Source organism: Tachyglossus aculeatus, chromosome 4 (assembly GCF_015852505.1).
Source record: "Tachyglossus aculeatus isolate mTacAcu1 chromosome 4, mTacAcu1.pri, whole genome shotgun sequence".
Lineage (NCBI taxonomy): Eukaryota > Metazoa > Chordata > Mammalia > Monotremata > Tachyglossidae > Tachyglossus > Tachyglossus aculeatus.
Window position 1 is genome coordinate 115,509,833 of NC_052069.1, and position 27,490 is coordinate 115,537,322.

Below are 27,490 nucleotides of genomic sequence, written 5' to 3' on the forward strand. Positions count from 1 at the left end.
AGTCCCATAGACCAGATAAAAAGATGCCCACAATGTCACACTCATCACACTGGGCACGCAGTGTAACGTGGTCACATCAAGGTGCCGTTTTCCGGAACTAGACCAAATTTTGTGCTCTCCTAAGAACATTCTTCTGGGGAGAAGGCTGGACCATCTGGTGAGACTGTCCACCCTTGCTTTCACTCTGCTCTTCAATCTAGAGCCACTGTTGCCTCTTCTTCCCCTTTGAGAGTAATCACTACTGCAGAAGTATCTGGTACTCAGAGCAAGGTGGACCTTGGGATGTACAAACTGTTCTCTGTGTCTTCTTCCCTCTCCTCTTGGGGAAAAGCACATCGCCCTGCCAGGAGCCAAGGCCTGCCTGCCCACCCTCTTCTCCTTTTGGGCCTCTGCCATTCTGATTTCCTTAATCTTCCTTCAAGAGGGGAACCCCTGGACATCTACTCTGTGGCCGCAGTTCCTCTCTTTCAGAGACCAGCTGCCTCCTCAGAACTCCGTGGCACTTACCATGTTGCTACTGTTCCCTAAATAACCAGTAAGGCCTCATCCTAGGGGATCTCACTGAAACATGAGGGGTGGGGAAAACGTTCTCCCCCAAACAAGAAACGGGCTTCAAATGAAGCAAGAGAGAGTCCAATTAGACATAAGGAAGAACTTCCCGCATGTCAGCGGGATTAACTACAGGAATGGGATCTCCATCTCTCAGATACCAACCACTCCTGTGTAGTTTCCTAGAGCTTAAAAGTACAGTGCGTTACACACAGTAGACAGTTACTACTACTAATCTTAAAAGAGAAAGAGAGAGGCAGCTAGCTACCCTGAATAATAATTATGGTATTTGTTAAGCATGTGCTGTGTGTCAAGCACTGTTCTAAGCGCCGGGGTAGGTACGAGCTAATCAGGTTGGATACAGTCCCTGACCCACATGGGGCTCACAGCCTTAGTCCCCATTTTACAGAAGAGGTAACTGAGCCACAGAGAAGTTAAGTGGTCAAGGTCACACAGTAAAGTGGCCTAGGCAGGATGAGAATGCAGGGCCTTTTGACGTCCAGGCCCGTGCTCTATCTTCTAGGCCCTGTTGCTTCCCTGAATGATACGGGAATTTTACTTGTCTGAAGGCAAAAGTTTGATCCAGATACCTCTGAGTTCACTTCCAGTTCTAAAAAACTCAGAGCACTAAAAGACTGGAAATCCCTCCATGGTTTCCATGGGGGACCAGGCTGGCTAGGAAGGGAAATACTTTTTCAGTCAATTGTTCTCAAGAAGGAAACTGATGTCACCTTAGCCCTGCCAGTGTCATGCTCACAAAGGAGAAAGGATGGAGCCCAAGAATTCGTCTGCGCTTCACGAGACTTCTCGGACGAGTCGTCTCCCCCAAGCCCTTGATCCTGGTCCACAGGTACTGGGAATGTTACTACAGGCTGGGGAAGGATCCTTGACCAAGCCGAGGGGAAAGGGATGGCCTGCCTTTCCCCAGAGCGTATAGGAAGAGTTTTCCTCTTCCAGAGGCTCCACTCCGCTTCTGGAGGGGCCCCTTGGTGCTTTTGTCTGTCTGTTTCGCCAAAAGCAGTAAGAGCTAAAAATACCCGTATTGTCTCTGCAGAGGTTTGGCTGCTGCCACAGCCCCCCCAGACCGATCTGAAGGTGCCGAAAGACGGGGAGGAGACAGCGCCAAAGCCAACAGGGGTTTGGGTCTGCAGACGGAGTGTCTGTCTCCACCTCCTGAGAAACATTAAAGAGCCTTGGCACCATCGGGGTTTTCATCCTCACCCTCTGTCTTCATTTAAGCACCTTCTGGACTTTGAACAATGTACCGTAGAAGGCACTGACGGGAATTACAAGAGAAGAATGAGACAGAGTCCCTGCCATCAGAGCCACCAACCAGCAAACGTAGGATGTGAACATATTAAAAAAAGATCGAGCGCAAAGAGCAGAAATATCTCCATTAATTTGCAGGCAGGCCCCTTAGGGCCGGGTAAATAGCAGAGGCTGGGGAGAGCAGGGCAGACTTCATGGGGAAGACTTCATGGAGGAGGTGGGTTTTGAGAAGAGGAAGGGCAGAGTTTGGTTTCCAGGTGACTCATTCTAGAGACGCAGGGAATCTGTGTCTCATCCGAGCAGGTCCCCGGGGACCCGTGTGAGTGAGAGGAAGATGAGACCGGAGTTCTACTCCTCCGCTCCAGATGGTGACTGGGGAGAGAACTCCACTCCACATCTGGCTGGGGGAGGCCCAGGGCTGTCTCCTCTCCAATGGGATCTTGACCCCAGGCTGCTGGGACTCTCCATTTTAAAACCATACTGGGCACGGCCGTCCATCCTAGTAATAATAGTAATGCCATTTGTTAAGCGCTTACTATGTGCCAGGCACTGTACTAAGGCCCTGGGGTAGATACAAGCAAATCAAGTTGGACCCAGTCCCTGTCCCACATGGGGCTCACAGTCTTAATCCCCATTTTACCTGTCTGTCTGTTTCACCAAAAGCAGTAAGAGCTAAAAATACCCATATTGTCTCTGCAGAGGTTTGGCTGCTGCCACAGCCCCCCCGGACTGATCTGAAGGTGCCGAAAGACGGGGAGGAGACAGCGCCAAAGCCACCAGGGGTTGGCATTGCTATTATTGTATTATTATTATTATTTTTATTGTAGTATTATTGTAATAGTAATGGCATTACTATTATTACTAGGATGGACGGCCTTGCCCAGTATGGTTTTAACCTGTCAGTTACCTCAGATGAGGTAACTGAGGCATAGAGAAGTGAACTGAGTTGTCCAAGGTCGCACAGCAGATCGGGGGTTAGATTCCATGACCTTCAGATTCCCAGGCCTGAGCTCTATCCACTAGTCCATGCTGCTTCTCTGTCAATCAGTGGTCCTAGGACTGCTGGAAAAATCGAGAAAGGAGAAGGTGAGGTCCTGGCCCTTGAGCTTCACCTATGGGGAAGGGGAGGACAAAACTCACTCTGTTCAAGAGGTTTCATCTGCGGCTGCCCATCCAGGGGGAAACTGAATCCCCACACCCAGAGCCTACAAAAATCTCAGGTCAAAGGCACAATCACTGAGGAATCTTGGGGCTGAGAGCTTCTCTCCCCTCTCTGCCCCATCCAGGGTACTAGACTGACTTGGGGCCATTCTGCAAAGACCTTTTCCCTATGATGTGCTTCTTGTTTGTTTCCCCAGCCTGGAAGTTGTGACCTACTGGGCTTTACTTCACTCCCTCCAGTGGACTGTAAAGCAGCCTGGCCTGGTGGAAAGAGCCCGTTCCTGAGAGTGAGAGGGCCTGGGTTCTAATCCAGCTCCACTGTGTATCTGTGTGACCTTGGGGAAGCCACTTAACTTGCCTGTGCCTCGGTTCCCTCATCTGCAAAATGGAAATTCAATACTTGTTCTCCCTCCTACTTACACTGTGAGCCCCTTGTGGGACTTGATTATCCTGTATCTACCCCAGTGCTTAGGACATTGTTTGGCACGTATACCACATTTATTATTATTGAAAATAATAATGGCATTTGTTAAGCGCTTACTATGTGCAAAGCACTGTTCTAAGCTCTCAGGAGGATACCAGGTGATCAGGTTGTCCCACGTGGGGCTCACAGTTTAATCCCCATTTTACAGATGACGTAACTGAGGCGCAGAGAAGTTAAGTGACTTGCCCAAAGTCACACAGCTGACAATTGGCAGAGCCAGGATTTGAACCCATGACCTCTGACTCCCAAGTCCGTGCTTTTTCCACTGAGCCATGTGAGGGCAGGGATTGCATCTAACAACTCTTGTGTTGTACTCACCCAAGCACTTAGTGCAGTGCTTTGCAATCAGTAAGCATTTAATCAATACATTAATCGATGGCTAGATTACTATACATTCAGCCTGACTCAGGCTCCAGAGAGTCTTCCCAGAGGGAGTAACACCACCCCTCACGAGAGGGAATATGAATGTATCAATTATATCTCCCTCCTGCAGCAGGAAGGGAGTCAGCAGGAGGGGCAGTAATCCCTAATACTCCAAAAGAGTTAACCCCTTTCACTTTCTCCCACCTTCTGAGACCATCAAGCTCATCGGACTTTCCCACTTTCACCCTCTGGCTTTAACGGCTGCTAATGCTCCGCTGTCTCGTAAGGATGACTTCAGCTTATGGCTAAAGTGACCTTTCCTTAAGCATATTCCCCAAAGTTGGTTTTCTATTTTATGCCACCAGGTAAAATGACACTTTTGGCCAAGTCCCGCCGGTTGCTTTGGGAAGCCCCTACAAAGCAGACATTTGCCTAACTGTCATTTTTGCAATATCTTCCCCTCCCTCTAATTGCAAATGCTAGATGGAAGCCAAACCCTTACCATTTCGCCCTAGAAAATTTTGGCGGGTTAATTGCAGTACCCTACTGCCGTGAATGGGTTTCAGCATCCAGACTGGCAAAGGGAACAATTTGTTCTTCTTAATGGGATAAAAAAGCCAAGTCTGCAGTTAGTCAAATTTCTTTCCATGGGAATCTTAGGAGTATTATCTGGTTACTTTGACCTTCCCTACACGCCTTATCTGGAGATCCTTTGAGACATGGCAATTAATCTTTGAATTGAATTTGTTAACCTCAAACACCACCACCACTTTTTATAAATAGACATGGGGCAGTGATTTTAGAGATGATATTTGTCCTGCAATTTTTTTGTGGTTGCGACTTGTGGCGAAAAGAAAATGCTGCAGTGAATGTTTAAATCTCTTCGCAAGAATGGAGGGACCAGCTCCACTGAATTAGATCAAAAGCCTTTCTCTAAGGTGCGATCAATCAGTATTCAGTCAATCATCTTTATTGAGCACTTACTATGTGCAGAGCACTGTACTAAACGCTTGGGAGAGTAATAATAATAATGGCATTTATTAAGCGCTTACTATGTGCAAAGCAATGTTCTACATTACAACAGAATTAGTAAACATGTTCCCAGCCCATAACGAGCCTACAGTCTAGAGGGGGAGGTAGACATTAATGTGAATAAATAATCTGTAATATATAATTTAACAATGTGCACAAAGTGCTGTGGGGTCGGGGCGAATATCTAAAGTTCAATGGTCACAGGTCCAAGATGATGCAGAAGGGACTGCAAGCCAGGGAAGAGGGCTTAATAAGGGAAAGGCTTTTGGAGAAGACGTGACCTTAATAATACTTTGAAGGTGAAGAGATATCACGTGTACTTGTGCCTAGCCTTGGGGAGGCCCTGGAAAGACTGGGGTTAGAAAACAGGGAAAAGATTTGGGGACTAGCCAAACTCATCATCATCATCAATCGTATTTATTGAGCGCTCACTGTGTGCAGAGCACTGTACTAAGCGCTTGGGAAGTACAAATTGGCAACATATAGAGACAGTCCCTACCCAACAGTGGGCTCACAGTCTAAAAGGGGGAGACAGAGAACAAAACCAAACATACTAACAAAATAAAATAAATAGAATAGATATGTACAAGTAAAATAAATAAATAAATAAATAGAGTAATAAATATGTACAAACATATATACATATATACAGGTGCTGTGGGGAAGGGAAGGAAGTAAGATGGGGGGGATGGAGGGGGGACGAGGGGGAGAGGAAGGAAGGCGCTCAGTCTGGGAAGGCCTCATGATAATAATAATGATTATGGTATTTGTTAAGCGCTTACTGTGTGCCAAGCACTGTTCTAAGTGCTCGATGATGATCTGATATTTGAAGATTAGAAAACAAGAATGGCAAAATTTGATTCCATCCACATCCATGCGAAATACTTTTCTAGGGCAGCAAATGAATAACTGACATAATGGCATTGGCTCAGTAGCCAAAAGAAGGGCAGAAGTCAGGGTTTTAATTCTGTGTTTTAATCTTTCCTCTGCTTGCTCTTTGGGCCTCAGTTTCTCCATTTGTGAAACAGGTGTGCTGTTCCCAAATTGCCACCTAACATCATAATGGTGGTAGAAGGAGTGATGACCGCAAAGCACTTGGAAAGTGTGTCTATTTTGTGTCTTGTAATGAGAACACAGATTGCCTTTTCCCTTCAGTTTTTCTTTCCCAAGATATCTCCTGGTCCAGTGACTATTTCAGTGGAACATAAAGAGTTGTTATTTTTTTCTAACCCTCCCACCAGGAAGATGTTGCATTTGAGTCTATTTAAACTCCTGAAGGGTCTCTAAACAAGTCCATGTACAGAGATGCAAGAAAACTTGTTAAAATCAGACTGAAAATCCAGGAACCCTAGGCATGGCAGAGTTCAGTTTAGCCAAACTAATCCACCAGGTGCGGGGGCCTCATCACTCCCCTTGTCGACTCCTCTCCCCAATCCCCGGGAATACATATAGGAGAAGAAAACTCTGCTGCGTACTACAATTGCATGGATTTCTCACATTATTGGGGGTTCTGTGAAACCCCAGACGATAGCTGTGAGGGACACAGAGCACCTTGGATGGAGGGCACTGGAGAAATGAAAAGTGGACTGAGACCAAGTCGAGTCCTGAACTACAACCAGTTGAGCCCCTGGGGCTCAGTAAAGCAATCATTCAATAGTATTTATTGAGCGCTTACAGTGAGCAGAGCACTGTACTAAGCACTTGGGGAGTACAATATAACAGAGTTGGAAAGCACGTTCCATGACCACAACAGATTTATGTTCTAAGCAAGGACTACTGGAGGATTCTCTAGAGATGCAGCGTGGTTCAGTGGAAAGAGCACGGGCTTTGGAGTCAGAGGTCTAGGGTTCGAATCCCAGCTCTGCCAATTGTCAGCTGTGAGACTTTGGGCAAGTCACTTAACTTCTCTGTGCCTCAGTTACCTCATCTGTACAATGGGGATTAAGACGGTGAGCCCCCTGTGGGACAACCTGATCACCTTGTAACCTCCCCACCGCTTAGAACAGTGCTTTGCACATAGTAAGCGCTTAATAAATGCCATTATTATTACTATCATCTGGTCTATAGTCCCAAATATTCAAGCCTCCTTCTAGGCTCCTCAAACCCTCCAACCCCCAGGAGGACCTCTAGCTAGGTAAGGACCACATCAACCCAGTTTTGAGATGGAGGTATAACCCAAACCATAGAACTGTTCAGAAGCATCCTTTCTGGAGGCCAAAGCAGTCTAAAATAGCTCGAGGCAATCATGACTCAAAGCAATCAAGTAGAAACTACAATAAAATAATGAAGCCCAAGCTGAAATAATAACTCCCCTCCCTTACTAGAAAGAGAGACTGGACTTCTGAGAGAAATCCGCATGGCAGTTCCCAGAGTCTCGGACACATGCTCTGGGAAACCTGCCTCTGAGGCGGAATTAGACCCTCTGGGCCCCTTTCTCCCACCCAAGTCAACATTTTTAAAGGGAAGTCTGGGGGGAAAGCCCATTTAAAGCTGCTCCCACCTCGCCACCCCATCCCCACAGTGGGCTACTCCTATCACTCAAGTCCATGGGAATGAAAAGTTTTTGCCCACCTCCCTTTTTACTGTTGGTTTGATTTTTCTCTAGTCTTTGTACATATCAAGGAAACCAGTTGGGTCTGTTCATTTCTTGTATGTAGTCACTTCCCTGTCTGATTTTGTGATCTCTGTCTCCCCCTACTATTACCCTCCAAACTCCACGAGCTAGTTGTCTACACCTGCTGTCTCCACTTCATCTCCTACAATTCTCTCCTTGATCCCCCTCCAATCTGGTTTTCCACCTCTCTACAGAAACTGCCCTCACAAAGGTCACCAATGATCTCATTCTTGCCAAATCCAACAGCCTCTACTCCATCCATCCTAATCCTCCTTGACTTCTCAGCTGCTTTCGACACTGTCGACCACCCCTTTCTCCTGGAAACATAATCCAACGTTGACTTCACTGGCACTTCCTCTCCCGGTTCTCCTGTCTGTTTGACAGCTCATTCTCAGTCTCTTTCCTGGGTTCTTCTTCTGCCTCCCACCCATTAATTGTGGGAGTTCCTCAAGGTTCAGTTCTGGGTCCTCTTCTTTTCTCCATCTACACCCACTCCCTTGGAGAACTCATTTGCTCCCTTGGCTTCAACTATCATCTCTCTGCAGATAATTCCCAAATCTACCTCTCCTTTTCTGAGATATTGCGTTTCCTCCTGCCTTCAGGACATCTCTACTTGGATGTCCCACTGACACCTCAAACTTAACATGTCCAAAACAGAATTCCTTATCTTCCCACCTGAATCCTGTCCTGAGTTTCCCATCACTGTAAGTAGCAGCACCATCCTCCCTGTCTCACAGGCTAATGACCTTGCCATTATCCTTGACGCATATCGCTCATTCAGCCCACATAACTGTCACCAGATCCTGTTAATAATAATAATAATTACGGGATTTGTTAAGCACTTACTATGTGCTGAGCACTGTTCTAAGCGCTGGGGTAGATACAAGGTAATCAGGTTGTCCCATGTGGGGCTCACAGTCTTAATCCCCATTTTACAGATGAGGTGACTGAGGCACAGAGAAGTTGACTTGCCCAAAGTCACACGGCAGACAAGTGGCAGAGCCGGGATTAGAACCCACACCCTCTGACTCCCAAGCCCACGCTCTTTCCACTGAGCCACGCTGCTGTTAGTTCAGCCTTCACAGCATCACTAAAATCCACCCTTTTCTCCCCATTCAAACTGTTATCACATTAATCCAAGCATTTATCCCATCCCACACTGATTACTGCATCAACCTCCTTGCTGACCTCCCTTCCTTCCGTCTCTCCCCAATCCTGTCCACACTTCATTCAGCTGCCCAGGTCATTTGTCTAAAAATCCGTTCATGTTTCCCTACTCCTCAACAACCTCCAGTGGTTGCCCATTAACCTCTGCATCAAACAGAAAGTCCTTACCATCGGCTTTAAAGCACTCAGTCACCTTGCCCCCTCCTACCTTACCTCTCTGATTTCCTTCTACGAAGCAGCCCTGCACACTATACTCCTCCAATGCTCACCTACTTACTGTACCTGGATCTCATCTACCTCACCACCGACCTCTCGCCCATGTCCTGCCCTCTGGCTTGGAACACCCTCTCTCTTCATATCCAACAGATGATCACTCTCTCCACCTTCGAAGCCTCACTGAAGGCCCATCTCCTCCAAGAGGCCTTCCCTGACTAAGCCCTCATTTCCTCTTCTCCCACTCCCCTCTGTGTCACCCTTACACTTGGATTTGCACTCTTATTCACGCCTCCCTCTACCCCATAGCACTTTTGTACCTATATGTAATTAATTTATTGTAATGCCTGTAGCCCCTTCTAGGATGTAAGCTCATTAGGGGCAGGGAGGCCCATTTACCATCTCTGTCATACTGTACTCTCCCAAGTGCTTAGTACAGTACTCTGCTCACAGTAAGCACTCAATAAATACGATTTCCCTGCTTTGATCAAGGGGGTAAGCTTCTACCACTGTAGGGAGAGGGGCAGGGTCTTTGAAACCAAGCCTCACGTCCACAGGAAACAGTCTCCCTGCCTCTGTCACCTGTTTCCCCATCACTGTCACCTCTGCCCTCCCAGCTCAGAAACTAGAAGTCAGCCTTGTTAATTGTGTCCCCTTCCCATGTTTCCCACAGGTGTGGCTATGGGAAAGAGACCACTGGGAAGAGTCCCTGGATGCCTGGATCAGGGCACGCTGCAGTCCACCCAACCTTCAGAGAGCATTCGGGGTGAGTAGCAGATGCTCCCAGTGAGCCGCGAGAGAGCAAGTGCCCTTCGTCCTCTCTATATCTGTGAATGGTTGAATTCCTGTTCGAAGAATGCTCCATTCTGCTCTAGACTGTAAGCTCAATGTGGGCAGGGAATGTGTCTATTTATTGTTGTATTGTACTCTCCTAAGCGCTTAGTACAGTGCTCTGAACACAGTAAGTGCTCAATGATCGAATGAATGAATTACACCCGGCAAAGGAGCTCTTCCATCTGACTCTCCCTGGGTTCAAGAGGAACAGACTTTCCCAGTTGGCCAGGAGGTTGAGTAATTTAAGTTGAGAGCTGGGACTGGCGAGGTGACCAGGTATTTCTCGGCTATGGTTTTTGTAATCTTCTAGCTCTCCCTGAGCAGAAACAATCACTAGAATCATTCCAGACGACAGGACCCGATGGCAACCTGCCTGGCACTCATGCTGAGAAGCAGACTATCGTAATGGATAAAGCCCGGCCCGGGAGTCATAAGGTCATGGGTTCCAATCCTGGCTCTGCCACTTATCTGCTGTGTGACCTTGGGCAAGTCACTTCACTTCTCTATGCCTTAGTTACCTCCTCTGGAAAATGGGGATTTAGACTGTGAGCCCCACGTGGGTCAGGGACTGTGTCCAACCCGATGAGCTTGTATTCACCCCAGCCCTTAGTACAGTGTCTGGCTCATAGTAAGTGCTTAACAAATACCATTATCATTATTATTATTATTATAAATGCCGAGCTGAACAGCCTTCCTTTCCTTTTTTCTTTCTAAGCCTGGCACTTTCTTGAGTAAAGACCTTCTTTGATTTGGGGACAGGGAAAAAGATGTGAGCCCGTTGTAGGGTAGGGACCGTCTCAATATGTTCATTCATTCATTCATTCAATCGTATTTATTGAGCGCTTCACTGTGTGCAGAGCACTGTACTAAGCGCTTGGGAAGTCCAAGTTGGCAACATATAGAGACGGCCCCTACCAAACAGCGGGCTCACAGTCTAGAAGGGGGAGACAGACAACAAAACAAAACATATTAACAAAATAAAATAAACAGAATAGTAGACAGACAACAAAACAAAACAAGTAGACAGTTGTGTGTCCCTAGGGATGTTGCCAACTTGTACCTCCCAAGCGTTTAGTACATTGCTCTGTACACAGTAAGTGCTCAATAAATATGATCGAACGAATGAATGAATGAGTCATCCCCCTTCCCCAGCTCTCAGGAGCTGTTGGAAAAAAATGCCATCACCTCTGGCATTTCTTATTATTACATTTGGCTTTTGCCCTAATCCCACCCATGATTGGAGGATAATAATAATAATAATTATGGTATTTGATAAGTGCTTACTAGTGCCAAGTACTGTTCTAAGCACTGGGGTTGATGCAAGTTAATCAGGCTGGACACAGGCCCTGTCCCACATGGGACTCACAGTCTAAGTAGGAGGGAGTAAGATTGAATCCCCATTTTACAGGTGGGTAACTGAGGCATGAAGTGAAGTGACTTGCTTGAGCTGTGTGACTTTGGGCAAGTCACTTCACTTCTCTGTGCCTCAGTTACCTCATCTGTAAAATGGGGATTAAGACTGTGAGCCCCCCGTGGGACAACCTGATCACCTTGTAACCTCCCCAGCGCTTAGAACAGTGCTTTGCACATAGTAAGCGCTTAATAAATGCCATCATTATTATCACCTGGCAGAAACATGACAGAGCTGGAATTAGAACCCAGGTCCTCTGATTCCTAGGCCCCATGCTTTTCCCATTAGGCTACACTGCTTCTCTGTTCCCAGCTAGCATGCCAATAGTCCTAGCAAGGACTGTGAGCCCTTCTAGACTGCGAGCCCGCTGTTGGGTAGGGACCGTCTCTATGTGTTGCCGACTTGTACTTCCCAAGCGCTTAGTACAGTGCTCTGCACACAGTAAGTGCTCAATAAATACGATTGATTGATTGATTGATTGACTGGAGTCAGTGCAGAATGGCATCTTGGAGGGTACGGAGACAGGCTCTCACGTCAGGTCCTCGGTGAAATCCCAGGCTGCTGCTCCATGGCCCTCGTTCATTCAGTTTGAATTTATTGAGTGATTACTGCATGCGGAGCGCCATACTGACTGCTTGGGAGAGTACAATTAACAATAAAAAAGACACCTGTGTGTGACCAGTGGTTCAACTGCCCTGGGTGCAAGCCCTGGCCGGGAGATGGTGGGAAGGCCTCCGAGGCCCAGGTGGTTTCCTCTGCTACCCTCTTGGAGGGTGTTGGTTGTGAGGAGGGGGTCAAAAAGAGGATCCCGCAGAGCTGCAGGGAGGGACCTTCCAGCCACGATTCCCCAGGACCCTCTGAAAGAGAGGAACGACCCAAGTCAGGGCCGGCCTGCCCCCAAGGACTCCCAACTTCCCCAGGGGACCCCAGGAGAAACTGCAGCTTGAAACCGCTTGAGACAGAGGCCCGCTGGCTAAAATTACCCTTCGGCTTTATCATCTTGAGAACATTAAGGGCTGTTGCTAACAGATGGTTTCTGTTACACGTTATTTGTTAGTCTAATGAAAGGAAGTACACTAGCTTTCAAGACCTCAGAGTCCTGCAGAAGGTTTTATATGGGAGGTTATTGCATGGCTCTGGTAGATGGAACAGCTCCTGCCAATTGTGCTTCGCGATTCTTGCTTTGATTCTGATGTTTGCAATCATTTGCATTGTAATTTTAGCTCTGGTTAAATGTCATTTTTAATAACTCCATCTACGGCGTGTGAATGTCTGAACACTGGGTGGTGGGGAGAAGGAGGGAGGAGTGGAAACAGAGAACGAAGTGGATTTGGGCAGGGAAGGTATCTGCTAATTCTGTCGTACTGTACTCTCCCAAGTGCTTAGTATGGTACTCAGCAAATTACCATTGATTGATTCCCGGTCAGTAGCCTTATTTCTGTTTATTCTGATGACCTGACACCTGTCCACGTGTTCTGTTTTGTTGTCTGTCTCCCCCTTCTAGACCGTGAGCCCGTTGTTGGGTAAGGACCGTCTCTATATGTTGCCAACTTGGACTTCCCAAGAGCTTAGTACAGTGCTCTGCACACAGTAAGCACTCAATAAATAGGATTGAATGAATGAATGAATGGAGCTAGTGGTGATTAGCAAGCCTACTTGCTCGAAGCGGCTGATGGAGTCAAAATAACGGGGAGGGGTCGTGCAGGTGGGGAGGGGGAATCCGAGCAGAGCCTTGCCTATGCTGTGTAGAGGTAAAGTCCGCTCTACAAAGACAAGCGACTGGAGACTGAGACCAAGGTGAGGTGAGCGTGGATCAGTCCCGAGTAGGAGGCTTTGACATTCCACAGACCAGCCTTACATTTCCGGAGGCGAATGTGGATTCTGGGGTGGCCAAAGTGGAAGACATTCCCAGGACCGCTAGGCATTTCTCAACTAAGTTGCACCTAGGATACTGCCCTTGGAGATGGGGATCAGAGCTTATTAGAATCAGAAATGAATGGAAAACTTCCTCCTCCTGGTTTGTTTATTCCTGTCAATCAACCAATCATTGGTATTTATTGAGCACTTTCTAATAATAATAATAATGATAGCATTTATTAAGCGTTACTATGTGCAAAGCATTGTTCTAAGTGCTGGGGGAGATACAAGGTGATCAGGTTGTCCCACGGTGGGGGGGGCTCACAGTCTTAATCCCCATTTTACAGATGAGGGAACTGAAGCACAGAGAAGTGAAGTGACTTGCCCAAAGTCACACAGCTGAGAAGTGGCGGAGCTGGGATTTGAACCCATGACCTCTGACTCCAAACCCCGGGCGCTTTCCACTGTGCCACACTGCTTCTCGTGTACAGAGTACTCTATTGAGCTCTTGGGAGAGTACAATAAAACAGCATTCATTCCATCATATTTACTGAGGGCTTCCTGTGTGCGGAGCGCTGTACTAAGCACTTGGGAGAGTACACTATAACAGTAAACAGACACATTCCCTGCCCACAGTGAGCTCACATTCTAGCGGGGGAGACAGCAAATTAATATAAATGAATAAGTGCTGTGGGGCTGGGAGGCGGATGAATAAAGGGAGGAAGTCAGGGTGACGCAGAAGGGAGTGGGAGAAGAGGAAAGGAGGGCTTAGGGAAGGCTCCTTGGAGGATTGATAATCACATTCCCTGTCCACAAGGGTTTATGATCTAGAGAGTTACAGCTTGGGTTGTTGCCCCTGAAGGTTTATTTACCCTTTCTAGTGATGGTGCCTGTTTCCTCTCCTTCACCCCAGCCACTAGGTTGCTTAGAAATACCAATTCCTTGGAAATACACAAAGCTCTACCTCTCTGCTGGATCAGATCATCACTCTGCCCTATACAATGTGCCTGCCTTCTTCTTACCTAAAGGTAGCACGGCCTAGAGGATAAAACACAGGTTTGGGGGCCAGACGATCTGGGTTCTAATCCCAGCTCTGCCTTGCCTGCTGTGTAACCTTGGGCAAGTCTCTTCACTTCTTTGTGCCTCAGTTTCCTCAACGGCAAAATGGGGATTCAGTAACTGTTTCTCCCTCCTGCTTAGACTGTGAGGCCCACTTGGGACGGGGACTGTGTCCAACCTGATTGGCTTGTATCTACCCCAGCACTTAGAACAGTGCTTGACACATAGTAAGCGCTTAACAAATACCATAAAAGAGGGCACCTAGGTCCTTGGGCCAAACAAATGAATTCAGTTTCTCCCATGTGGTCCCAGAGAAGTAAGATCTCCTTGGAAACAGTTTGGCCACCCTACGGGAGTGGAACTACAGGAAATTTGCCACTCACACCCCAGAGAGGAAATTGCTCACGGGGCCGGCTTTCATTGTAAAATTGTTCATCTTGGGGTTCTCTGTGGCTCATCTGGTCCACTGAAGCCAGCCCTCCAACACCCAGGCCCCTGCCCCACCTCCACAGCCTTTGTAGGGGCAGGATGAATCCCAGGTTCATGAAGGAGGTTCAAGTATGGGCTTTGTAATAGGGGCAGTAATTCCTCTTCCCCAGACCCCGCAAGTCCTTCTCTCCATCCCATGCGCAGCTGGGAGGAGAAAGAAATGGCAATAAAGAGGGAACAAAATAAAAACTTCCAGGGCCTGTTTCATTTTAGGACACCAATAAAAGATATCATTCCCTGTAAACGTCCCATGTGGACTGGGTCCTGTCATCACAACGCCCTTCCATGCCAGGCCGGGAGTGGGAGGCCCCCAGATGTGCGCTGAGGAGTGGGAAGGAGGAGGTGGCAGTGGGACAACATGATCCGCTCCTTGTCCTGTCCAGAGAGACCCGATCCCAGGATGCGGGCCGGAGTCCCAGCTTGGAAAAAGTCCTGGAGGTGGAACCCGGAATCTCAGGGGGAAAGGGCAAGGAGTGGATCTTGGTGAGACCTTTCCGGATGAGCTTTGTAATCGATGATTCTGGGGATCCAGCCAGGGCCCCTCCTGTACTCCTAAAGCCTCTAATTGACGAAGTCGCCGGCAAACTGCCAGGAGCCCCGTCCTCCGACTCTTGTCCCACTTGCCGAAGGAAAGGGCCTGGACTCTCCCCCGGCCCTAAACTTCCAAGTAGCAAAAGCATCCCGAAAGAGGCAGCCCCCACCCAGACTTTTGTCTCCGTGAGTCAGTTGGGGCTGGGAGGGAAGGAGAGGAGTGAACCGGCTGATTTGGAAATCACCAGTGAGCTCCAGGGGTCAGCCCAACCTAGAAAGACTGTGGCGGCAGAGCCCCCCTCTATGCTGTGAGCTTGTGGTGGGCAGGGATTGTCCCTGTTTATTGTTGCACTGTTTTTTCCCAGGCACTTAGTACAGTGGTCTGCACACAGTAAGTGCTTCATAAATACAAGTGAATGAACGAATGATGAAAATGGACTTCTGGCTTCCACTCCCCTCAGAAGTTGGGGCTTCTGCTACAGCTAGCGGTGGGCCTGGAAGGATCCAACCCTTCTGGCCTGGTCCAGCTGAGTGTAGGCCCAAACTGAGCTCAGCTCTCAGAGGGTAAGGTCTAGAGGGGGGTCAGGCTTGCACTCAGCCTAACCCCCAGCCAGTCCCCTGGATCCGATCTTGCTCCCAAGGGCGAGAGGGGAGGGAGCACTCTCTACCCATGTCCCAGAACGGGTTTTGCTCCTGGGAGCAGACATAATATCATTGCCAAGTAGGAGAAAGAAATGTTCAGAAGTATAGTACATAAAACAGTGCCTTGAGAAGCAATGAATGCAGAGGTACTGAGATGATAGTAAAGAGGATGTGACCTAAGGAGAAGAAATATTAACCAGGGAGGTGGGATTTTAGAAGAGCTCTGCAGATCAGGGAGAGCTGTGGTCTGGTCGATTTGAAGAAACAGCGTGGCTCAGGGGAAAGAGCCCGGACTTTGGAGTCAGAGGTAATGGGTTCAAATCCCGGCTCTGACAATTGTCAGCTGTGTGACTTTGGGCAAGTCACTTCACTTCTCTGGGACTCAGTTCCCTCATCTGGAAAATGGAGATGAAGACTGTGAGCCCTCCATGGGACAACCTGATCACCTTGTAACCTCCCCAGCACTTAGAACAGTGCTTTGCACATAGTAAGCGCTTAATAAATGTCATCATTATTATTATTATTGAAGAGGGAGAGAGTTTCAGGCAAGAGGAGCCAGGGGGTCAGAGTTAGGTGAGTCAAGAACGATGCCCAGTGAGGAGGCGAGTTTAGGAGAAATGGAGAGTGTGAGTTGGAGGAGAGTGCTAGAAGAGGAGAGTGGACAGGTAAGGTAGGATGGGCTAATGGAGAGCCCTAAAACCAATGATCAGAATAAGACAAATGGCTAACTAAGCATTGGAGACTTGGAGGAGTGGAGAGACGGCGGAACGAGCGGTGGAGGAGCCTGCTATAGTAGTTAAGCTGGGACATGATGAATGCCTGGAAAAAGGTGGTAGATGTTTGGAAGGAGAAGAAGGGGTAGTTCTCTGAAAAATAAGACCCTCCCACCCATTACTTTGACCACCTGAGGGGAGGGAAGCTAGAAGACCTTTGTCAATCTAATCCCAGTGAGGAAATTGCTGATGGGACCAGCTCTCTCTGTAAAATTGTTCATCTGGGGTCTCTCTGTGGCTCATCTGGGCCAGTGAAGCCAGCTTTTCCAACACCCAGGCCCCCCATCCCCACTGCCACAGCCTTTATAGGGATGGGAGGAACCCCAAGTCTCTCTCATACTTGAAGGGGGTTCAGGTAAGTGCTTTCTTTGTAATGGGGATATTAACCCTCCCGCCCCAGACTTCACAAATCTCTGCCCTCCATCCCATGCACAGCTGGGAGGAGAGAGAGAGAGAGAGAGATGGAGGAAATTCATTCATTCAGTCAGTCATATTTATTGAGCGCTTACTGTGTGCAGAACACTGTACTAAGCACTTGGGAGAGTACAATACAACAATAAACAGACACATTCCCTGTCCACAGCGAGCTTACTGTCTAGAGCCGGGTGAGACAGACATTAATATAAATAACAGATATGTGTGAAAGTTCTGTGGGGCGGAGAGGAGAACAAAGGGAGCAAGTCAGGGTGGTGCAGAAGGGAGTGGGAGAAGAAGAAAGGGGGACTTAGGGAAGGCCTCTTGGAGGAGATGTGACTTGAAACAGGCTTTGAAGCAGGGGAGAGGAATTGTCTGTTGGATTTGAGGAGGCAGGGCAGGATGAGAGGCAGAGTGAAGTATGGACTGGAGTGGGGAGAATGCTGGAAGCAAGGAAATCAGTTTAGAGTAGGATACAGTAGTCAATCTGGGATAGAATGAATGCCTGCATCAGGGTGGTGGCCATTTGGATAGCGAAGAAAGGGTGGATCCCAGGGAAATAAGGAAAAACCATCAGGATTTAGCAATAGACCGCATGTGCCAGTTGAAAGAGTGAGCAATCAAGGACAATGCCAAGGTTGTGGTCTTTGGAAATGGAAGATGATGTTGCCAAATATGATGGGAAAGTTTGGTGGTGGAGGGGATCTAGGAGGTTGACATGACGGTGGGATGTCCAAAGGGAGACCAAACCACCAAACGATACCAAAAGATCAGTTAGAACCCCTAAACCAGTCCTCCTCAGTGTCGAACAAACTCTTCTCTACGGCTTTTTAGGTTTTTTTTTTTTTTTCCAGCTCTAAAATCCCCACGAGTGGCAGGCTAATACCAAGCAGTTACTTGAGGAGAAATCCTCCTCACACATCGCAGCTGGGAACAATAATAATAATAATTGTGGTATTTAAGTGATTACTATGTTCTAGGCACTGTACTGAGCACTGGCGTAGATATAAGCAAATCAGGTGGACCCAGTCCTTGTCCCATATGGAGCACTGTCTTAATCCCCATTTTACAGATGAGAGGACAGAGACATCAAGTGAAGTGACTTATCCAAGGTCACACAGCAGATAAGTGGCAGAATCGAGATCTCACCTTGGCTCCTGAATGTGGGCATATCCAGCCTACCTCTCTCACCTCTCTCAAAAGCCCTGTTGGTGGGTGGGGGTGGGGTTCTTTACTTGCCTGGACATCCTCCCTGTGCCATGAGGGACAGGCATTGAGGAACGGGGCCCTTTCCCTGCTGCCCGATGTTTTTTTCCTTCATCCATATAATCGTGGCACGAGGTGAGCCATCAATCCAGAGGGCACTTCCTCCTGGAAAGGTGACAGGGGCCTATTCACAATCACTTCAAGGTTCAGCTAATGATAGGGCAGCTCTTTCAAGAAGCTGCCATTTAAAGCTGCAGGGGCTCAGTGTCTCTCAACTGTAAACTCGGTTAAGAAGGCAAGACCACGCGGAAAACCAGATGCGGCCTCCGAGCTGCAATATATGAAAAAATAAAATAGAACACACCCTTTCAACTAATGAGTTAGTGTTACACAGAAGCCATCGGAGAGCAGAAGGTTTGAGTCCCACAGAAAGCCAGACTGTGGTAAACCAGACTGGAAGATTCAAGAGAAGGAAAACCAGCTCCCAGACTGCAAGCCCAGAGGCTAGTTGGGCCTCTCCCCTGGGGACAATTTTCCCAGTTCCCCTCCCTCTTCATTTTTCATTTTCAGGAATCCCTCCCCAGGCTGCTCTGAAGTTTGGGAAGGAGGATCCAGCGGGTGGGCTGCGGCACTTGAGTATTGTGTGTGCGTACAGCAGGGGAGACACACATTGTAACTTTCTTCTTGTGCGTTGGTGCATGTTTATCCCAGCACACTCCCAGCTGTCTTGAAAGGAGGCGTTCACCAAGGCTACCCTGGCAGAGGAAAGGAACTGCTTACAGCTCCGGTCCCCAGGGTCCCGTTTGGGAAAAGCGGCAAACACAAATGGCCTAGTTGTCTAATCCCACACCCCAGGGCACTTCTGCACAGAGCCAGGGAGGAAGTATCAGAGAATCAGAGTGGACAGTGAGAATTCTCCCAGGATCAAACCGCCTCTGTGCTACTTAGCTATGGCATTTATATTAAGCGCTTACTGGGGACAAAGCACTGCACTAAATCCTTGGGTAGGTACAAGATCATCAGATCAAACAGTCCCTGTCCCACTCAGGGCCTCAAGGGGAAACAGGGGCAGTTGTTTTCCCATCAGATCCTGCAGGACTCAGCAAGAATGACAGACCAATCTTCCTGCTTAAAAAGCCCAAGTCTGGTGTAATCACTTGGTCTTTTTCCCCAACCAGCCCTTTCCATCCCTAAACCAAGCCACCTCTCCCTCGTACCCAGCCTCCCCAAACAGACATAGAAAACGGGGGGAATTATGTGGGTTTCTCCACCAGTCAGGTTTCCAACTAGGTAATGAAAAGGTCATATTGAAGACTGAAATTGAGCTGAATGCGTCATGCAACAGTTGCTCATTATCTGCTCCTTGGCTGGGAGGGCAAAGGAGGGGCTCCAGTCTTGCCTTCCCTAGCCTTCCCCCCGGGGCTCAGGGTGCCCACAGAGGCCTGCACATCCTGGTTTCCTGTTTGGAAAAGTGTCTCCCTGGACATTTCTTCTTGTCTGGTGGTTCCCCTAGATCTCTGAGGTTCTGCTCTGCTGCTCGGGGTTGAAATCACTCTCAATAAGCTTCAGGTCGACTTGAGTCTTTGTCCTTTGGTTTAAAATCCCAGAGAGAAGACATCCTGGGATTATGGAAAAATGCTTTTGTTTTATCTTCCTCCTCCCAAGTCCCAAATTGTCTTAGTAAAAAGCCCTAATTTGGGGTTAGGACTTGAGTTTTTTGGGTTTCTTTCCAAAGGTTAGAGGAATCAAAAACAAGTAAGGGAAAGACAGCTCTGTTTAGTTGAGCGGTTTAACTCTTCACTCAGCTGTGCAGGTTTTATTTATTTTTGCAGAGTGTGTGTTAACTAGTTTCCGCTCTACTCACTGGAGGGATTCTTTTAAAGAAAATCTCAGTTATTAAAGTGGTTTCTTTTGTTGCAACTCGTGCAGGCAGCAAAGGAGGGTTTATTTTCTTAACGTGCTTGGCATATCTTAACGCCCCGGCTCAGACCCCAGAGTTTGATTTGGGAGGAATCCGAGTGCACGGCTTGCCGTGACTCACCGAGGAAGCGGCAGCCTTCCCCTGCTATCTCTGTGCAAGAGGAGCCTGGCGTCTGAGAAAACGCCGGACAAGAATGATATGTGCCCACCGGGTGGTTTTCCACAAAAGCTCAGAAATCGGGACCCGACAGTCGTCGGCAAAGACACCGATTTCCTGATTCTTTTGTCTTTCCTTTTCTCGAGGGGACCCATCCACGAGATTGTCTCTTATTCAGAATTGGAAAGTGGTCCCCCGAAGCTGCGGGGGAACTTAGAAAGAGGAACAAATCTGCGGGGAACTCTGGGGGAGCCGAGGAGAGGATCGTCCTTGGGGAAAGCAGAATGCTCAGCTGTAGCTGGTTGGAAACTGGGCCTCAGAGACCTGGCTGGCACTTGCAGTCTTAGAAGGCCTGGATAAGTGAATGCCAGCGTTAGAAATGGTGAGCGAAGGGCCAGGAGGGTACTCGATGGCAGAGGCAAGGAGGAAGAAGAGAGTAAAGAGGAAGAGGAGAGCAAGGTGGAGGAAGAAGAGGTGAAGAAGATGGTAGAGGAGGAGAAGGTGGTGGGGGGGGGAAGAAGAGGAGAAGAAGGTGCTGGAGGAGAAAGAGGAGGAGAAGAAGGTGCTGGAGGAGAAAGAGGAGGAGGAGAAAGTGGTGGAGGGAGAAGGAGAAGGAGGAAGAAAAGGAGGAGGAGGAGGAGATGGCAGCCTGGGAGAAGGAAACTGAAATCGCTTCCACCTCACCTGAAGTTAGCTTTCCTCTGCATTCCAAGAAACGGGTCTTTTTAATCTCTGAATCAATCAATCAGTAGCATTTGAGTGTCTACCATGAGCACAGCACTATACTCAGCATTTGGAAGAATACAATAGAGGTAGTAGACACGGTTTCTAGACTGTGAGCCCGTTGTTGTGTAGGGATTGTCCCTATTTGTTACCAAATTGTACTTTCCAAGCACTTAGTACAGTGCTCTGCACTCAGTAAGCTCCCAGTAAATATGACAATGAATGATTCCTGCCCTAGAGGAGCGTACGGTCCAGGACTTGAGACTGAAACTCACAGTCTTCAGCAGCGGACAGGTTAAAGGGGCTGGGGGCAGAGCTGAGGTTGAAACCCATAGGGTCTATCTCAATCTATTCCATTCAAATGCTGTGTCCGAAGCTAGCTCTGCTGCCTGTGTCTTCTTCTGGGCCCGTGAATGCGGCCTGCCCAGTGGGCTGGGCCAATGGGGGCAGGCACAGTGATGCTCAGAGCTGTCCTCCTGACTATCCAAGCTGCCCACAACCATGCCCCAGGCTCGATCTCTGGTGCCAGCCTCAGACCCTGAACTTTCCTTAAGTGCCATGACTCCAAGCAGATGTCCAGGGCCCCGAAGCCAGTCCTATCGAATCCAACCCTACCTAGTGGCCCCGGCTGGCTCCCTCTGAAGCCCATGCCCTGCCTCAGGCCTCTTCATATCTGACAGGCAATCACTCTCTCCACCTTCAAAGCCTTATTGAAGGCACATCTCCAAGAGGCCTTCCCTAATCCCTCATTTCCTCTTTTCCTACTCCCTTCTGTACCTCTCTGATTTGTTCCCTTCATTCACCCCCGTCGCTCAGCCCCACAGCACTTAGGTACCTATCTGTAATGGATTTATTTATCTTAATGTCTGTCTCCCCCTCTAGACCGTAACCAACTCTGTTCTATTGCACTCTCCCAAGTGCTTAGTACAGTGCTCTGCATGCAGTAAACCCTCAATAAGTTCAACTGATTGATTGATTGGTCTAGACCAAAATTCCAGTTCACTCATTCATTCAATCGTATTTATTGAGTGCTTACTGGGTGCAGAGCACCGTACTAAGTGCTTGGGAAGTCCAAGTTGGCAACATATAGAGACAGTCCCTACCCAACAGCGGGCTCACAGTCTAGAAGGGGGAGACAGACAACAAAACAAAACATATTAACAAAATAAAATAGAATAAATATGTACAAGTAAAATAGAGTAATAAATATGTACAAACATATATACAGGCGCAGTGGAAGCTTAGACTGGGGCTTATGGCACACAGTTCTGGATTTGAAGAGCTAGAGGAAGTAACCGTTCAAGATCTCAGTGTCTTTGAGTCCGAGTGCTGTAGCAAAATGAAATATTCAGGTGACATGATGAGGGGCGGTCCTGGTGGGGGAAGGCAATTTCCTGGCTTTCTGAACTCTCAGTTGGTACAAAGCAGGTAACTCTGACTTGTGCGTTCCCGCCCCAGAAGGGCTGAGCCCTTTTGCTTTGCCAAGGACCCTCTCTCAGGGAAAACATCACCCATCTGTCCTGATAGTCACAGCTCTTCCATCCTTCCCCCCCATCTGCCAGAGGCTACTGTGTTCCTCAGGGGCAAGCAGCGTTTTTTGTTTGCTTTTTTGAATGGTATTTGTTAAGGGCTTACTATGTGCCAGGCGCTGTACTGAGCTCTGGGATAGATAGAAGCTTATCAAGTCGCTGCTTTGTACCGACTGAGAGTTCAGAAAGCCAGGAAATTGCCTTCCCCCACCAGGACCGCCCCACATGGGGCTCATAGGCTTAATCCCTGTTTTATAGATGAGTAACTGGGGCAGGGAGAAGTTAAGCAACTTGCCCAAGGTCACACAGTGGACAAGTGGCAGAGTCAGGATTAGAACCCAGGTCCTTATGACTGCCAGGCCCAAGTTCTGCCCACAAGGCCATGCTACTTCTCCCAGTTCAGAAATCCTGACACTTCTCCAAAGGAAGCCCTCATTTCAGGTTTCCTTCACCCTTCTCTCATTGCCCCCTGACTTGGCTATGGGATTTAGCCTTCGATTTCCTGCCTACCCAGATGAACCTCTCTATGCTACAGGCCTTCCTCAAAAACAATGATCTGGACCTTGGTAACTCCCCTGACTCCCACCCTGGTCTTGTCAGGCAGTTCGAGCCCCATCTCCGGGTCAGGACGCTTAATTCCCGTGGCTTTTTGGGCGAGGATTCGCCTTGCAAACCACCCCAAATGCCTCACCTCCGCTCATTGCTCTCCTTCCCCACTCCTTTCAGCTCTTCTTTGTTTCTCAGCTGCTCCACCAACTGAGTTCAGGAGCCACACGTGGGGTGACGCTTCTCTGTTAAAGGGCAAATCTGACCCACTGCCCTTCATTCTTTCAATTGAATTTATTGTACTGTGTGCAGAACACTGTACTAAGCGCTTGGGAAGTACAATTCAGCAACAGAGACAATCCCTGCCCACAACGGGCTCACAGTCTAAAAGGGAGGAGGGCAAGGTGGGCCCTTGACTGGCCCACCTTGCTCCCTGTTCTGGGAATTTACAGTCACCACAGAGCTTCTCTCTGGAAGCTTGCCCCCTCAAGTCGGAATGGCAGAAGGGGTTGCCATGAGAGCGCGGGCTTTGGAGTCAGAGGTCATGGGTTCAAATCCCGGCTCCGCCAATTGTCAGCTGTGTGACTTTGGGCAAGTCACTTAACTTCTCCGTGCCTCAGTTATCTCATCTGTAAAATGGGGATTAAGACTGTAAGCACCCCCGTGGGACAACCTCATCACCTTGTAACCTCCCCAGCGCTTAGAACAGTGCTTTGCATGTAGTAAGCGCTTAATAAATGCCATCAAAAAAAAAAACAACTCTCCTCCAACCTTCCTATGAAGGGCATTTATTAACTCCACACTCTGGATGTTGGCATCACTTCCCCCACCCCGTGGGTCCTCAGAGGAGGACTTTGAGCAGGACACCGGTCCTACATCCTTGAATTTAGCCCCTCCAGTGGCTCCAACCGCTTCCTCCGAGTTGAGGGAGATGTGCCGGAGGAGTCACTTTCACCTTTGATTCATTAGGAATAACAAACCGGAGCGGTTAGAAAAACTCTGGAAGGAGACTTGGCTGAGCCGGGATTTTTCTCTTTGCAGGGAGATTAGGAACAACTACGGATATGCTGTTAATGACATAGGGCTTTTCAACTTCTCCTGGGCCCCTACCCCAAAATCACACACAGGCACACATCCGCACACATGCACGCGCGTGCACACGCTTCATCCGAGTCAGCTCTCTGAGAGCATTTCTACCTCTGAGAAAACCCCCCAGCCAAACACCCTGCAATTCCTTGAAGCCCCAAGAGGGATGAAGGCAGCCAGGGGCTGGGGAACATATTAGTCATTTGTACAGATGCGGTGCACTCCTAACTTCCTGGCAGGGGAGATGCCGTGGAATATGGCTCTAGCCCTTACAGAGAGGAAGAAGCTAATGATAGGGAAGAGAGCTGAGTGACTTCTCCACTGGGTTTAGCCGTGGGGGAAGGAGTTATCCCCAGAGCTTTCACCACTTTGGGAAAACTCAGGCCTGAGGGTCAGGCTCTTGGGACGCAGAGTTCGGCCTTCTCAGGAGCCCCTTCCTTCCTCTCCCCCTCGTCCCCCTCTCCATCCCCCCATCTTACCTCCTTCCCTTCCCCACAGCACCTGTATATATGTATATATGTTTGTACATATTTATTACTCTATTTATTTTACTTGTACATATCTATTCTATTTATTTTATTTTGTTAGTATGTGTGGTTTTGTTCTGTCTCCCCCTTTTAGACTGTGAGCCCACTGTTGGGTAGGGACTGTCTCTATATGTTGCCAATTTGTACTTCCCAAGCGCTTAGTACAGTGCTCTGCACACAGTAAGTGCTCGATAAATACGATTGATGATGATGATGATGCTTACAAGGGCCATGCACCACGTCTCTGTGGGCCTCTTTGCTTTCCCTTTGCGAGCTGACGAGGGGCTGGGATGCCTCAGCCGGCACCCACGGGGAACGACGAGTAGTGACGAATAACCCCCTCGCAAGTAACGGGCTTCCTCGTTTCTTAGAAGCATCCCTTAGCGTTTGTTTTTTTAAACGTCCGCCCCTCTCCACCAGCCTTAGCAGGAGGGGAAGTGGCTGGAGGTTCTGGGGTCCAGAGTCTTGGAGTTTCTCAGGGTCCTGTGGCTTTAGAGAAGCAGTGTGGCTCAGTGGAAAGAGCCCGGGCTTGGGAGTCAGAGGTCATAGGTTCTAATCCCGACTCCGCCACTTGTCAGTTGTGTGACTCTGGGCAAGTCGCTTCACTTCTCTGTACCTCAGTTACCTCATCTGGAAAATGGGGATTAAGACTATGAGCCCCACGTGGGACAACCTGATAACCTTTTATCCTGCCCAGCGCTTAGAAAAGTGCTTCGCACATGGGAAGCGCTTAACAAATGCCATCATTATTATTATTATTATTTAGGGGAAACCCTGGGCCCAAAGGCCACCACCAGATAGAGCAGATGAGTAGAATCAGAGCGGGTAAACCTGCAGCTGAGGTGGAGATTGCCTGGCTTGGGCCGATGAGACCCTCATTGAATACAACAGGACGGCAGCTACACATTCATTCATTCATTCATTCAATCGTATTGATTGAGCGCTTACTGTGTGCGGAGCACTGTACTAAGCGCTTGGGAAGTACAAGTTGCCAACATATGGAGACGGTCCCTACCCAACAGCGGGCTCACAGTCTAAATCACACTGTCCACAGCTACAGGTCAGTCCCAGGACTGACCCTCTCCTAGCTCAAGATTCACGGTGGATGTGTTTTAAAAACAAATGAGACACCTCCGCCCCCCCCCCCCCCCCCACACACACACACCCCCGACACCAGACTAAAGACCCCCAGTCTCCCGGTCTGCTCCCGTGGGGTTTGTCCTGTGGGCGGACTCCAGTCATGGCCACGCTAGTCTCCAGGACCGCTAGCCCCAGCTCGGCCCCTGCCGGGCCCCCATTCGGCCCTCTTTCTAGCCTTGGGGTGGGGAGGCAGGGCTATGGGATCTCCAGCGCTTAGTACAGTGCCTGGCACACAGTAAGCGCTTAACAAATACCATCATCATCAACATCCCTGCGAGGAGAAAGGTCCCAGCCCCAGAGAGGCTTTCGTTCATCATCAACATCCCTGCGAGACGAAAGGTCCCAGCCCCAGAGAGGCATTCGTTCATTCAATCGTATTAAGTGCTTACTGGGTGCAGAGCACTGTACTAAGCGCTTGGGAAAGTACAAGAATAAACAGTGTCAGTCCCTGCCGGCAATGAGCTCACAGTCTAGAGAGGGGTGGAGATAGATATCCATACAAATAAATAAAATGTCATATCTATAAATACGTGCTGTGGGGCTGGGGGTGGGTGGGAGAGTAAAAGGAGCAAGTCAGGATGATGCAGAAAGGAGTGGGAGATGAGGAAAAGTGGGGCTCAGGCTGGGAAGGCCTCTTGGAGGAGATGGGCTTTCAGTCACCTCACCCCTTAAGTGCCAGGCTGGTTGGGTTTGGGGATTTCCTCCACCCTGGCCCAGGCTGAGCTGAGGGCCTGGTGCCTGGGGTTTCCCACAGGCTCACTGGTCCTCGGCGAGGGGAACCCTCCTCTCCACCCCGAAAAGTGTTTCCCATCAGTGGGCATTTTGGAAAGAGCCCGGGCTTTGGAGTCAGAGGTCATGAGTTCAAATCCCGGCTCTGCCAAGTGTCAGCTGTGTGACTTTGGGCAAGTCACTTCACTTCTCTGGGCCTCAGTTCCCTCATCTGGAAAATGGGGATGAAGACTGTGAGCCCCCCGTAGGACAACCTGATCACCTTGTAACCTCCCCAGCGCTTAGAACAGTGCTTTGCACATATTAAGCACTTAATAAATGCCATTATTATTATTATTATTCTTATATTTAGGAGTCCCCGGCCACCCCTTAGAGTGGGGGTTTCCCAGAGCCATCACCCACTGGTTGGGGGCTGTCCTGCAGCTCCCCCCCCCGTCCTAGGGCTCTGCCCCCTCCCCCACGAGCTTTGAGCGGGGAGTGTCCCCCCAAATCTTGAGGCTCTTCCCCCACCCCCAGGTTCCGCCTCTTGTCTGCTGTGTGACCTTGGGCAAGCCACTTAACTTCCCTGTGCCTCAGTCCCCTCATCTGTAAAATGGGGATTAGGACTGTGAGCCCCACCTGAGACAACCTAATTATCTTGTATCTACCCCAGTGCTTAGAACAGTGCTTGGCACATAGTAAGTGCTTAATGAATATCATCATTGTTATTATTTGAGGGGAATCCCCTCAAATCCCCTTCCTGGGGCCCTGCCCCCTCCCCCATGAGCTTTGAGGGGATGGGACCCCCAAATCCAGGGGCTCTGCCCCCACCCCCACGAAAAGGGGGTCCCCCCAAATCCCGGGACTCTCTCAGCGAGGCCCAGTGGAAAGAGCATGGGCTTTGGAGTCAGAGTTCATGGGTTCAAATTCCAGCTCCGCCAATTGCCATCTGTGTGACTTTGGGCAAGTCACCTAACTTCTCTGGGCCTCAGTTCCCTCATCTGTAAAAAGGGGGTTAAGACTGTGAGCCCCCTCTGGGACAACCTGATCACCTTGTAACCTCCCCAGCGCTTAGAACAGCGCTTT

The 27,490-nt window shown here is 49.0% G+C and overlaps 1 protein-coding gene across 1 annotated transcript in view; it reads left to right on the forward strand.

Annotated features, from left to right (window-relative positions):
- Positions 1-27,490, forward strand: part of ASB6 (ankyrin repeat and SOCS box containing 6) — a 155,434-nt gene that overhangs the window by 61,169 nt on the left and 66,775 nt on the right. Inside the window, exon 2 of the mRNA XM_038744757.1 lies at positions 9,526-9,618. Within this exon, the coding sequence (XP_038600685.1) occupies positions 9,534-9,618 (85 nt within the window). The 5' untranslated portion in view covers positions 9,526-9,533. The remainder of the gene's footprint in view (positions 1-9,525; positions 9,619-27,490) is intronic.